Source organism: Panonychus citri, unplaced genomic scaffold, assembly GCF_014898815.1.
Source record: "Panonychus citri isolate SS breed McGregor unplaced genomic scaffold, ASM1489881v1 Contig00141, whole genome shotgun sequence".
Lineage (NCBI taxonomy): Eukaryota > Metazoa > Arthropoda > Arachnida > Trombidiformes > Tetranychidae > Panonychus > Panonychus citri.
The window spans coordinates 80216-95413 of NW_026515546.1; the positions used below are offsets into that span (position 1 = coordinate 80216).

The 15198-nt window shown below is 29.9% G+C and overlaps 2 protein-coding genes across 3 annotated transcripts in view; one reads left to right on the forward strand and one right to left on the reverse strand.

Moving 5' to 3' along the window:
- The first annotated feature begins 111 nt into the window (after positions 1–111).
- On the forward strand, positions 112–2997 carry LOC128395276 (formin-B-like). Its single transcript, XM_053355682.1, has 2 exons — positions 112–1183; positions 1923–2997. The coding sequence occupies exons 1-2, from the start codon at positions 854–856 to the stop codon at positions 2553–2555; spliced, it is 963 nt and encodes a 320-aa protein (XP_053211657.1). The 5' UTR covers positions 112–853; the 3' UTR covers positions 2556–2997.
- A 302-nt stretch (positions 2998–3299) lies between these two features.
- Positions 3300–15198, reverse strand: part of LOC128395345 (glycine receptor subunit alpha-4-like) — a 33054-nt gene continuing 21155 nt past the window's right edge. For both annotated transcript variants that reach the window (XM_053355754.1, XM_053355755.1), the window contains 4 exons: positions 4511–4593; positions 4312–4446; positions 3668–4245; positions 3300–3587 (listed from right to left, as the gene is read on the reverse strand). In XM_053355754.1, the coding sequence (XP_053211729.1) occupies positions 3429–3587; positions 3668–4245; positions 4312–4446; positions 4511–4593 (955 nt within the window). In that variant the 3' untranslated portion in view covers positions 3300–3428. The remainder of the gene's footprint in view (positions 3588–3667; positions 4246–4311; positions 4447–4510; positions 4594–15198) is intronic.

The window sequence follows — 15198 nt, forward strand, 5'->3', positions numbered from 1 at the left end:
TTTGATTATAATGGTTGGTTAATTGTTTGAATGTTAAATTGTGGGCTAAAAATGTACGAAATTAATTGTTGATTGTATAATCAAGTGGGTTGATTAAAACCAGAAAACCAGATTAAATGATTAAACGTTAAATCTGGTAAGTTATGTTTACCTTAATCAAGTGTAATGATAAAACAATTAGCAAATCAAATAGTGAATTAATTTAATTGTGGCAAAAAAAACTAAATCATCATACAAATTATGATTTAATTACTTAATTGTTTTGATTTCTTTTTGTTTTGTTATTTGTTTGTAAATGAAATCAGTTCGTTGGACTTGAAAAATTGTTGATTAACTAAATTTAGTTAAGTTTGACACCCTTTTTGATTAAAATGAATTGATTTCAATTTAGTTTCTGTGTGTAGGTTGATTAACTAGTTTTGGGGTTAATTGTGAAGCCTCTTGAAAATATAATCTTAATAACAATCAGTTAACAATCAACTTACAATCAAATCACATACACACCAAATAGGGTTTTAGTATATCAAGTCAATATGATTTTCCGGTTTTAATTATATAATTTATTAAATGATCAACACAACAATCAGTTGATTGGCCAGAAAAAAAGGACAAAGTTGAAAAATGTGACCAAATTGTAGTTTAATTAAGTTACAATTAACTGTGAAAATGTGAATATCAGATGTTAATTGTTGTTCTAGAAGCGAAACAATTTAAATTGTGTATTTAAAATATTGTTTATTCCCTGTTAATTGTTAGTGATTTAAGTGATTATTATTGTTTACAATCAAACTGTTCACCTGAAGGAAACAATTAAGTAACAATCAAGGTCTTAATCGTGATTAATTTAAACAACATGCCTTGTCTTGGTAATTGTTTAGGATCTTCATCATCTGAATCAGTTGATTTAAGGAAACAATCAACTCGCCATCGATTGTCAACAATTAACGAAAATAATGAAACCAATTTACCAAAAGCTGAAAGTTACAAAAAATTAAGAAACAGTTTCCTGGGAGCTGAAGTTAATCAACCAATTACGACAATTAAGGAGACTGATTTTTCACCACCAACAACAACAATCAATAAATTAACGGATAAAAAGAAAACAATTAAAAGTAAAAAATTGTCAACAATTAACAAGAATCATGAAACTCATCCAAAGATAATTTATCTTACAGATACTCGGGTGAGTTTTTAATTGTTGAGACAATTAGATCTTGATGATTAACTAATCATAATTCTCAATAAACATCTAATTGCAAGGAATGATTTGAAATCAACGGAGACAATCAACAAAAGACTTAATTGTTTCCACCCAATCATTAACTATTTTGATGAACCAATTAACCAGTTAACTAATCTATAAATCAAAAGTTCATAGAGACCATATTATTAATAATTAAGAGATTCAAATTAAATCTAATCTCCAAATGATTAACTAATTCATCAGATTTAGGTGTAACCACTTAAATATGTTTAAATCATCAACAATCAACAAATAAATTACCATCTCAATTGTAGGTGTGTCAATTTAATTAAATCTTAACTGTGTTTGTAATTAACATAACAATTAATCATTTTCATCGAGTCAAAATGAATTCAGTCCATTGATCAAATTAAGATTAAAGTTCCTAGAAATGGTAATCAAATCAAACAATTAGATATTGTCTTAAAAGGAAATTCATTCACAAATCAACCTACACCCATGTAAAAATAATTTAACTCACAATTAAGGTTGACAATTAAGAGAAATATTGATCTATGTAAACTTAATTAGTTTGCAATTGGTTCTAACAATTTATCTGAACGGTTGTATTGTCTTTCTAGATTGAAATGGGAATGAAAAATATTAGTTAACCTTTTGCTGGTCGAGTTGATTAAATATCAGATGTAAATTGATTTAATTTTGTTTAAATTGCTGACAGGAAGTTGAAGATGATTCAATTGTTGAGCCGATGGGGAATGGCAGGGAAATAATTAGCATGGAACCACTTGAACCGTTATTACCTCCAGCTCGTGGAGGAGCCGATGAACCAGGAAGCCGACGAAATTTTCCACCATCACAACCACCACCACCACCACCTCCTCCTCCACTGCCCACTGGTCATCATAATAATCCTGGTGACATGGAGACACCATTATTACCGCCACTTCCTCCTCCACCTCCATCATTTGGGTCAATGGATTTCAATTTATACGCCGCCAAGAAAAACATTTCCCAAGGTCTAATCGATATCGCCTTATTAACGGCTAACTTTTCACAGCTTAAATTTATCCTCTCAAAAGATCCTCGACTTGACCCCGACTGGACCAAAGGTGGACCCGAAGTTTTCAACGCGATCAACTTAATCCTAATCTGCTTCTCAATCGGCCTTCAAATCTTAGTTGGAATCGCTCTCCTCCTTTCCTCTCGCCTCAATCTTAACGATGACAACGGCCGCCGACGACGAGCCGAAACCTGCAACACTTTAATCATTGTCTGTGTTTTCATCATCACCGTAATCAATATATTCATCGTAATCTTCCTAGATGGACACGATGAGTTCGAACTCGTCTAAAATATCCATTCCTTTGAATCACCCAAACGCCTTAATCCAGATCCATTAGATTAAAATGGATCTACACAGTCGATTAATTTTCAATTACATTTTTTTCACTTTATTCAATTCAATTTATTCCAAACAATTTAATTTCTCCTTTTTTTTGTTGTTCAATTGTTGACAATTAACAATAAAAAAAACCGATTCCCTTGCCTTTTTCATGGGCCACAATCAAACAAAACCAATTCAATAATGATAATCATGATCATAAACGATTGAACAACAAAATATGATTTAATTTAATTGATTATTTGACTGAAAACTGATTTAAAACATCAGATTTGTTAACCTTATACAATTCAATGAGTACGATTAATATTATTATGATAATTCAATGGATTTAAACAGAATCGATATATGAAATAAAATTCTAATGAAAAAAGTTTTTTTTATTCTTCCATTTGTAATCGTTAATTGTTAATATCTATTCGATCTATTACAATTATTCTAGAACAATCAGCTAATTAGATCCGAGGAAAATTTTCCCTCGTGATGATCAGAATTGATCGTTATGAGTTTTCGCTTAGTCAATATCGAACTCTTATCAGTTCTAGAATGGAAAATTTCTTGCAATTAATTAATTAGAGAAAGAGAAATCTTTATAATCTGATCTTGACCGATTGGTTTCATTTTTTGCTGGTCAAGATTTAGATGATCTTTTAATTGTTATTAAAATAAAATTCTCGTTATTTAGTCAATTTTTTGAAATGGTGTTTTTATTGAAAAAATGAACATTTTTAATAATTTAAAGTTTATTGGTTTACAATGATTCAAATTATGATTAATTGATTAATAGATGTTGATATTTTTGTGCTGGGAGGTTAAATTGTGTCAACTCCAGTCCAGATAAACTGACCAGTAGACAATGTTTAGTAAAATAAAGGTTGAAGGGAAACCCCAACGAGAAACTTTATCAACAATTAATGCTCGGTCACGTTTTTTGACAAATACTGCTGACCTTAGGCTACCTTGACGGGTACTGGATCGGAACTGTAAGAAAACAAAGGTCAGAGATGATTAGATTTTCTGTCAATTAATTTTACTCTTTCATTTTGTTCATTAAGTCTCACCTTTGTTGCTGAATTATCATTGATTGCAGATGAGTTGTTGTTATTGTTACTATTTGAACCAGTATTGGCGATTGTTGTTGTTGTTGTTGTGGTCAATGGTGAGTTCGGAGTTGTTGGTGATCGTAGTGATGATTGGTGTGAATGATGATGACCGGTCAGCTGATGGTTATGATGATACTGATGGTAAATGTTGGTCGTTGGTCCTGTTGATGATGTTGTAGCTGCTGTTGGTCCAATTGTAAGGTTATTCAATTTTTCGTCTGCGGTCATCAATATGTTGACCAATGCATACTCCATAAGGGAAGCGAATACAAATATTGTACAATAGGACATGAAAATGTCGATCGCTTTAATATACGAAACGGGTGGGAGTGATTTCTGTGATTGAGCGTGCTGAGTGCTAAGAGTAAGTAACGAGGTGACACACAAAGTGACCCGTGCAGGCACTGCTTCCGGTTTAATCCAGAATGAAATCCAGGACATGATAACGATAAGGCAAGTGGGTATGTACGTGTGAAAGATGTAATAACCCAAGCGTCGTTTCAATGTAAAAACAACTTCGACACAGGTAAAGTTACCTGTTGACGAAAAAAAAACAACACCAACAGTTGAGAAACACAATTTCATTTCTCATCTCAACTTACCTGATGAATACATTTGACTACAATCAGCTAACTTGTAATCAACTAACTCATGTTGAGGTAATTCAATCGCAGGTTCAACTACCAAAGGTGAATCAGTTTCCCAATCAAATATTAAATCATCAGTTGTATATGAAACTTTAACATTAAAAGATGGAAATAGTTAATTGTTCAAACTTAGTTGTGACCTTTAATTACTTACGGCTTTCAATTTTGAGCTCACATGTTTGAGTATCATGGGGATAAGATTGAAACTTCATGGCACAGGAAAGTAAAAGTGTTAACCTGTTCAGGGAAAAAATTGTAAAGGTAAATTTTTCTCTTCGAAATTTCAACAAAAAATGTCAACTTTGTTTTCTATTTTTCAATGGAGTAAACATTTCATTTTCCCTTTTTCTTTTTATCATCTCTCTTTTTTATATTAAGTGACCATTAAAGTAGAAAATGCCCTTTGGCTATTGAGAAAATTTCTTTTTCATAATGACCCTTGTGAAGAAAAATTATTAAGTTTGTCAATGGCTTATGGTCAGTGGTCATTGTCACTTGACTGTGAATGGTTTTGCTATGGACAGAGTATCGGTCAAGTCTTTTGCTATTACAGGTCAACGATTTAAACTATTAATTACCTTTGAAATTGTGATTGTTAAAGCAAATCATTGAACTTTAAAGTTGGATTGTTATTCCAAAACAGCAAATTCTATGGTAACAATTAACTTAATTATCACACAAGAGTATTAACTTATTGAGATTATTTACCTGGAAATTCATGTATTTAATTTAGTTCTAATCAATGAATTCAGCTTACAATAATTAACGATTCAATTAGGAGCTAAATGAATTAGTGATAACTCAATTCTGAGCGATAATGATCTGGAAAAATTAGTTGCAACATTGTTACAATCAAAGAACCGTTGAAGTAGAAACAGTTATAATTGTCAACCTTCACCATCAGAATAATCTGATTTCATTAACTGAGATAATGAAAAATTTCATGAGAATTGGAATCAATTGAACTACAAGTTTTCCAAGACAAGTAAACCATTGATTTCTCAATATATTCAAATAAGATTGAATGAGATCTGGAAATTTATTCCAATTGAAAACAAAAGAAATAAAAAAACCACCATGATCAGGATTCAGCTCTTTGGAGATAATTCAACCTGTCAGAATATCAGAATTAAATGGAAAAGAAAGAAAAAGAAAGCTTCTCTCAATTGAAATTCATTTTACTATTTCTTTTCCATGGTTGATTAGTTATCCATTCCAAGCCTAAGGTTAACAATCACGAGGAATGATTTTTGAAATGTTCAGCTCATTGAGAGATAATTCCAGGTGAATTAAGAAGCTACTATAAAGTATTGAAATTCATTCATAAACTCAATGATTAATCTTATGACATGATAATCATGATAGATTGTTATTGTTCTGATCCATTGAGTGTATTTACATTGTACATATATCAATGGATGTTTTTTAGCTCCATACCTGTTATTTTATCATTATCTTCATGAAAATGAACTTTGAAAATTCAATCAACCTCAAAGATGAGCAAAAAAGTCTCAAGATGTATTGATTTATCATCTATTTGTTACAAAATGGCCACTCTGATACTTGATCGTTCATTGATAATAACTTTTCTGTTTCATCATAATGTAACTTAATCACAATCTTCATCTGTTTAATTGAAGTTTTCATGTTGATCCCTGAGTTTCAGTTGAGCTTTCACCCATTCAGCACTTAATATACCATTTTCAGCACTGGTAAAACATTACTGGGAGTTATGTTTATGCTAAAATAATTGATTAATTTTCTGTAAAATGAATCTTGTCCTTTTCTGTTTACAAAAACATGAACTACTCGCAGCAACTTCTCAGATTTCAATGAATCGTCACAATTGATGATCATGAAAACTGACACATGAAACTTTGAATACAATGAATATTAAATTCTGTTCAAATGGTTTAAAATCCACTGAGTGATTTTCAAATCTAAATTTTGATCCAATTTCAATCATTCATTTTAAATGCTGGTAAAGTATCAGTACAATAGTACTTAAGTTCATACTCGTTTCAATCTCTAACATTAATAAGAATGTGATATTTCATCATGTTTCACCCCATTTTGATGATAAGTTCATGATGAACATGAAATATTATACCCATTCAGATATATTAATAAGTATATTCTGACTTTTTTTACACTTGGGATGTTGATTGAAGTTACAGTTCAAGAGTCAACACAGTAAATGATTACCTGTCTAGTTGTTACCTTAACCATTACCTTTTTCACTTAGTCAATTTATAATAATTAGTAAGAAACACCATGAGAATCTATTGAGATTATAATTAGATATCATGATAAATAATCAATCACAATCAAAGGTCATCAAAGTAATTTACAACTTAACAAACTATTAATAATTTATCGTCCTGAGAGACTGGACATTGAAAGATACTCAATTATAATGATAATCAAAATGAATCAACTTGTCTAGCTGATTGTTGGACATTATAAAAATGGTTATCAACAATTTAAATGATATAAGATGTGACAGAATCTATTATAACAGTCAATCAATTAAATTAATCATTCTCTTTGATTAGATTATCTCTTATCAAAAAATATTTACGATTATCAATCATATGATTGTGATTAATGTATACGGAATTGATTGTTAATTACAGTTACTATTTTCCCTAGACAATTTAATGTAACGAAAGGGATTTGTTATATTATCTTCAACGATAATGATAACTTCCTAATGAAAAAAGTTCTGATTGAATTCATGGATTGTATTTCATTTGATACATTTGAATATATTATGAATACAATGTAAACAAGACAAAAATAACAGCTCTTATTTTGGACTTTTTTTTAATAATAATCAACAATCAAGAGCAAGAATTGAATGTTTCAAGTGGATAGAGATGAATATAAACTAATGAAATTAAGTCGAGTGAAAATTTGTCTTCATTTAACTTGCTAATTAACACTCTCAAGTGGATTAGTTCACTTGATTAATTAGGATGCTGATCAACATTTTCATCACCTTCAACTGGAAATGAATATTATGTTCACCTTGAGAACAGGGTGAATTTTTTTTCTCTCACCTTAGAGATTCCAAAATGAAAAATCAGTAAGATTATCATCAAGAGTGTTGATTGTTAATCAACATTTTAAATATAATTTACATTTTATATTTGCAAATCTAATTGATTATTGTTGCATTTCAATATGATTGTAAATAGATTCGGAAAGTAGTCTGCTAATGTTATTGAAAGTTATCATGAAATTTTGCTTTAAATTTGAATAAATTTACGACATTAATGTGAGATTCATTGTAGACTTTGAGCATTTACGTGAATTTAATAACTCGAAAGTGACGTAATTCGTTGTATACTAAATACTTTCCTATTTGTGAACGGAAGTTCAGGTGAAATAATTCACCCTGACATCCGGTTGATTGAAAACTCTCTAACATCGTGATCCCTTTAAAAAACAAAAGATTGTATGAATTTTCCTGTAATTTCTCAGGTAATATCGATTCTACAAAATTCGTGAGCATGATGTTGTTTTCTCTTTGAATAGGAAACTTGATCGCCAGTTCCATTGTACATCAATGGATTTGTATCTAATCTTTAACTAAATTTCCGGGTTATCACCTTTAAACTATTGTTCTCATCACAATTTACCATGATCGGAATCAAAATTGAGTAAACAATCGTAGATTTAAGGTCAATGTCAAGAATTATATGTAAATTGAATCGTTGAATTGGATTAATTGAATTCATGACTGAGGGCGGTTGAAAGTTTTTTACACTTCAGACTTGATTATTTCCCATCATGATTGGTCTGAATTTTATTCCTCATGTTTTTTTCTTGGTGAAAACTCATTGATAAACAAATATACTTGAAAAATACTCACAATAAGAACCATTTTCAGTTGCACAATTCAAAGACGAACCATTTAGAGGAGGAAAGTGGAAATAGAAAAGAGAAATTGTTATGATATATCATCTCAAGAGTATATTAGTTATACAAGATTTTACTTTTCACTGTTACTCCTTAAATCCAATTCTTATGTTACCATGAACTCTCATGAAATGCTGGTCTTAATTAAAAAAAAACTTCTCAACTTTGAAACGATAACATTATGAGAAATTCTTGTTTTTATAATAGTAACAATTTTAATTATTCATAGACGAAAAGAAGACAATTCCATCTTAATCTTTGGCTCGAAATGTTAGTGCAAAAGAATTACTTTCGAACTCACCTTGTAAACTTCCTGGAATCGAATTTTTTTTTCATCAATTTGAATTTAAATGAAACAATTAACATCTTAGTATATTCATGAACTTAAGGGCGACAAATAGTTTAACGAATTATCTATTTAAAGATCATGGAAATTGTGGAAAATAAGTTTTTCTATTTCAATTATTTTCCATTCTAAATCTATCAGATGAAAGCTTAATCTTTACTATTCTCATAATCAAAGTTCATCCTTTGGGGATTAAACTCCAATTCAATTACTGAGAGTTTATGAATGAATTATTTATTCACTCGATATTCATTTCTTGTTTATTTACCGTAATTACCTGAAATAATAAAAATTGAGAAAATGTCTTTATAAAACTAACATTATAACATTATTATACTTTTATTATAGTAAATCAAATGTTAACAGTCACAAATTAATATAATATTTTTGTTTTCATCTATTCATCTGATGACAATTAGTTAATTGTGAATAACAAAATTACCTTAAGATGAGACAACAGGTTGAAGATGTTAAAGTTAATGTTAAATTGAACAAATTGTAATCATATGTTGAGGATTTGTTGTTATTGTTGCAATTGATTAAAAAGTAGATGATTAAATCTAATGATGATCAACAATCAGTAGCTGATTGATATTAGAAACTAAATAGTAAATCAAGTATCAAATGTTAACAGTTGAATGATAAACAAAAGACTCAATGTTACCTAAAAACGATTGAGTTTATATATTGGAATCGAAGTTGAAAAAACCGTTACTTGGACCTAAAGATGAGAGGAGGAGGAAGACGAAAGTAGATGATGACGGTGATGATGAGAAGGAGGGGATGATGATGATGATGATGGAAGAAAACAGGCCAGAATATTTTCTTCAGTCTTTCTTTTTTTCATCTTCAACTTTTGAGTGAGAATTTAGATTCAGGTTGTTACGTGTTAAAGGTTATGACTTTTTTTCTCTTTCTTTTCTCTTGATAACATTTCATCTCGATCATGTAAACGATTTCGAATTTGGAAGAACAATTTTCGTTGGAAAAACCAACTACGTACATTGCGTATCTTTCGAACGTCATTTGAAATGTTCTAATCGCGTTTCGCTCATTTGGTTAACGAGAGAGAAAAACTTTTTCTTTTTCTACAGGGCAATTCAGCTACTTTGTTGGTTTTCTTTTCACGATTTCTCAAAAACTACTAGACCGATAGGGTCCATATTTCATCTATGGAAGTTTGGGTGATACTCACTTGTCATATTTCAAGGTCAAGGTCATAAAGGTTATTCGTGAAAGAACGCACTTGAAGGTCATTTGAAGAACTTTTTGAAAACTGGAAATTTTTTTAAGCCTACCTGTGATGTTTTATCATTCCTGTACTTACAGGGTCTGATGCAATTTGCTTTCTGTAAAAAGTTATCTAAAGTAATCGATTTTGTTTTAGCGCAATACCAACGTTGCTTTGTGATATTATTATTTTTTGACTTCATGACCAAGCTTAAAAAAATTTCTAGTTTTCAAAAAGTTCTTCAAATGACCTTCAAGTGCGTTCTTTCACGAATAACCTTTATGACCTTGACCTTGAAATATGACAATTGAGTATCGGCCAAACTTCCATAGACGAAATATGGACCCTATCGGTCAAGTAGTTTTTGAGAAATCGTGAAAAGAAAACCAACAAATTAGCTGAATTGCCCTGTATATCTTTTTCATTGAATGTGAATCATCATGATCGTAAAAAATAATAAGTATTGCAATATAACCTTGACCATTGATTTATATAAGTGACCAGTTCTGATTTTTACAGACTAACAATAATTACAATTATGTTTAGAAATCAGTTAATCTACTAAATAATAAACCTAAATCTCAAATAATCCATCAGAAAATCAGAATATAAAATTTTGTTTCATTTTCTTTGTCGATTTTGAAAAAAAAACGAACAAAAAAAAGTTCTAATACCCATTTATTCACATTTGTTCCTCTTGATTTGATTAAAGTTTTTCTACCATCACAAACCACCACAAATCTACACACACACCTAACTGACCAATGTCCAAAGATGACACACACAATTGTCAATCCTAATGTTGAAAAATTGTGACTTAAAATTGATGAATAAAAACAAATAATGATAATTGACTTGTTGTTGCTTCGTTGTTGAGTATTAGTTTTATAATCTTATCATTATTATTCAGCCATCATCCTGAAATAATGGATGAAAGGGCAAAAATTTCAGATTCAAAAACTAAACCTGCAATATGATCATGAACTTTACTCATGATGATAAATTATCATCCTCTCTCGGTGGTTATTTGTTATTTGATATTCAGTTGACCATTCATATAAACAATAATAATAAAATGACCAGATTCACCCTGAGAACCAGAATCGTTTCATTTTAATGGATAACCTTTAGGATACAAATTGTAATATATGATGAAGATGATTAATGAAAACATCATGGATGCTGAAACAACCATGATAAAAACAATCGTTTCAACTGTTGGAGTAGCAAAAGAGTTTTTATCATCCTTCATCTTCATTATTCATCTCTCTTACTTTACCATATATTATATCATCATCACGTATTGATAAACGCCTACATCATTATCATCATAATCATCATCTTATCATCCTTGAACTATTGCCATGGAAGGACAGAATCGTTTTCCTCTTATGGGAAATAAATCATTTTGTTTTTCAAAGTTTCAGTTTCCGGTTTTGTTACTCGACTTTTTTTTATCTCTCATCTTCATCTTCATCTTTATCATCATCTTCATAGTCATTAACATTTGCCATTGTCATCTAAATTCATTTTCATCAACATGATTATTATCATCATCATGGTGATAATAATAATTTTCCTGATAACATGATAAGAGTGATGAATAAAATGATACTAACGATGGTAAAGGATTAAGGTTGATGATCATGATCATGATGATAATCAAAGATGAGGGATGAATAGAAGGTCGGAAAGGATCAAATGAAATTGATAACATCCTTTTACTGTTATCAAACAAATGGGCCTTTTATCGGTCAGCAAACTGACCATTAACACTTTTCACAAGTTGTTAACAAAAGGGATTTGTTAAAGGATGAGGATGGATGGACATGTAAAAGTAAAGGAAATGGTTAAATTAACAGTATCATCATTAATTAATTCATTAGTTTGCTAAGTAATAATTATGGTCAAGCATTTTTTTTTTCCTGGTTTTTGCTGACCATTTACTGGAAAATTGAATATCTATTTCCTAGACAATTTTATCAACGGAAACAAATTACAACATTTTGATGAGTTTATTCAAAAGCAATTGATACTGATCATCTCATTTATCCATGTTAAAGTTTTGATAACAATTAACTTTGATTACGAGTTTGATTCATTAATAATAAGCTGAGATTTTCATTCATAATGTTACTTTCAGTTTAACATCATCTTGATAGGAAATTCACTGACCAATCACCTCCTCCCAGTGGATTCAATCTCATTCACGATTGACTGTTGATTTGTCCAAACAGAAAGACATTTAAAAAATATTTCACACTAATATTCAGTTCATGTTCATGGGGAGATAAACTGAAAATCAATTAAACCAGAACAAGTGAATGAATCTGATGAAAAAATAAAAATGAAATAAATTGAGGATTGAAGATAAAAAATAAATTTATTTCCATGAAAATTACCAATACACTTATCTGAATTCTGATTTAGTCTACCATGAATTCAATACCTTTCATTTACTACTAACTGAATTGAGTATAATATGAATATATATCAATATGATTGAGATTCTATTGAACTAATAACTGGTCAAATTTTGGGTCAAAATTGTTTCACCATCTCTCTCATAGTCAATGCAATTACCACTTGAGGCATTATTGTATACATGCATGTATTCATGTAATAACTTGAGCATTTTCACCAAGTGTTATCATGTACAGGGCATTTCACCAAGTTTCCAACAAGTTTTTCGCGAATAACTTTTTTGTCTTTGGGTATTTAGGCTCCAGACTCGAGTTATGGGAGTTTGAGCGATACTCAATTGTCATATTTCAAGGTCAAGGTCATAAAGGTTATTCATGAAAGAAGGCACTTGAAGGTCATTTGAAGAACTTTTTGAAAACTAGAAATTTTTTAACGCCTAGTCATGAAGTAAAAAAATAGTAATAACACTAAACAACGTTGGTATCGCGCAAAAACAAAATCAGTTACTTAAGATAAATTTTTACTGAAAGCAAATTGAATCAGACCCTGTAAGTAAAGGAATAATAAAACATCACAGGTAGGCTTTAAAAAATTTCTAGTTTTCAAAAAGTTCTTCAAATGACCTTCAAGTGCCTTCTTTCATGAATAACCTTTATGACCTTGACCTTGAAATATGACAATTGAGTATCGCTCAAACTCCCATAACTCGAGTATGGAGCCTAAATACCCAAAGACAAAAAAGTTATTCGCGAAAAACTTGTTGGAAACTTGGTGAAATGCCCTGTATATTATTAACTCATTTCTGTAAGGTAATTGGTAAAAGCATAATAAAAGTAACAATATATCAACTAACAGGCTCTGATTTTTACACCAAACATCATGGTGATAATTCTGATGGTAGATTGACATTAGGTTATCTCGAAAAGGTAATATTAATAAAAATCATCTCAAATTTTCTGGTCAACTTTATTTGGATAACTTCATTTCTCCTCATTTGACCTGAACTTTACTCCAAGTTTGGGTGAGTTTGGAATTTTGAATTGAAATTCCACAAGGTTCAAAATCACCATGAATCATTGAACTTTTTGTTTAAACTCTGTTGGAATTTAAATCAAAAAGTAAATCCTAGTTAACCTTTTACATGGAAATTAATTTGAAATTAATTATATGTAAACTTTCTGGATCAAGATGATTATCGTAAATGGTGTTAAATAATCAAAGCTACTGTCATTGTCTTTAATTGAACTAATGTTTATCTCACAATTAATAGTGATTAAGTTGATCATAATGATCATTATCATCCTCTTGCTAATTGGAACAACAAAATCATCACATTTTCACGTTACAATTAACTTTTAATGCAATACAAACACAATAAAGTTCATTAACTGAATCAACTGATGTTAATTAGCATCTTAATTCATTATTATTATATCAGTGAAATGCTAAAGTACAAAATTCAAAGGACAATTTATCTTCTTTGTTTTTTCTAATCTTTAAGGTCAAGGTCATTGAGGTTATTGAGAAAAACTTTTTCGAATCCTGGTGAACTACCCTGTAGATCTCTTACCAACCTGGTTGTGATCATATTTAGCTAACGAATTTGGTTGACATGCAAATTAATCAATAACAACTGAGCAATCAGCTAATTAACCTAAATAAAATATGAAACATTTTTCCAAAAATAATCTAATTAAATTTAATAAAATTTCGAGAGTGATCCGAGTTTAATTGTTCAACGAAAATGATGATTGAGAATATAAAATTAACTATTATTTTCGGTGAGTGAAAATTAGACTCGAAAATATTTAACAAAATTCAATTGAGAAAATAAATTGTAACATTCAACTGTAATTGAAATCGACATGATTAATTCAGATCAGATTATTAGCATTTAAATTGATATCGCAATAGAAAAAGTAATAAAGATAATATATTACATAAGAGGGATAATTATCAATTAGAATTGTAATTTAACCATAGCAATGAAAAACAATTTGGATCCAGTGAAAAGAAAAGGTAATCGCCAAGATTGTGATGATTATGATTGGAGAGATGAAATAAAAGCCCCAAGTTAATGATTAACAATTTAGAGAGATAATATTTTACAGGTAATGTCTACCCACCTTCACCACGGTGGGTAATAGTTATCAGATAAATTACCTCTATAGAGTTTGATATTATCAGTTTGTTAGTTTTTCGTTCAAGTTTTTACCTTTCATTAAAAGATAACGGTAAATGTTGGATTATTATTACTTGGAAATCAATTGACTTGAAATATAAAAGATGAAAGAGAAATTAGAAAGGTAAGTAAGAAGCGAGTGGTGATTATGGTTTATCATCATTTTCATCATCATCATCCATTGATGGTAAGTATCATCTTCTAACGATTGAAAGGAAAACCATGTAAAAGCTCAAAATGTTAAAATTTACTATCACTTAACATTGATAATATTTCACCTTGTTCGGCAGGTGAATAGCTTTTCATCATCTTTACCTTCATCATCCTTTATAATACACTTGATGAATTAGACGATCACCTTTATGTACAAAAGGGAACCCGGAAGAACATGAATTAATCATGTTGTATCAGTGAGTTTTTTTTTCATCTTCTTTTCAGGTTAACTGTAATTCCGGTGATAAAGTATGTCACCGGAATTTTGCTGCTGCTTTGAAATTTGCATTTCTTTGATTCTAACTGTCTGATTAGTATTTCTTATCATGGTTGAACTTTATCTCAAACAGATCAGATAATCTTGAAGATAATGGTTTTCAATACTCGATCAGCATTTGACTGATAAAGGATAAAGATTAAAAGAAAACCAGAATCTGATTCTGATTGTTTTCATGTGTATATGAACTATATGGTCATTTCTTAGGTTTGGTTGTTTACTTTTGGACCAAATTGAAGGTTTTT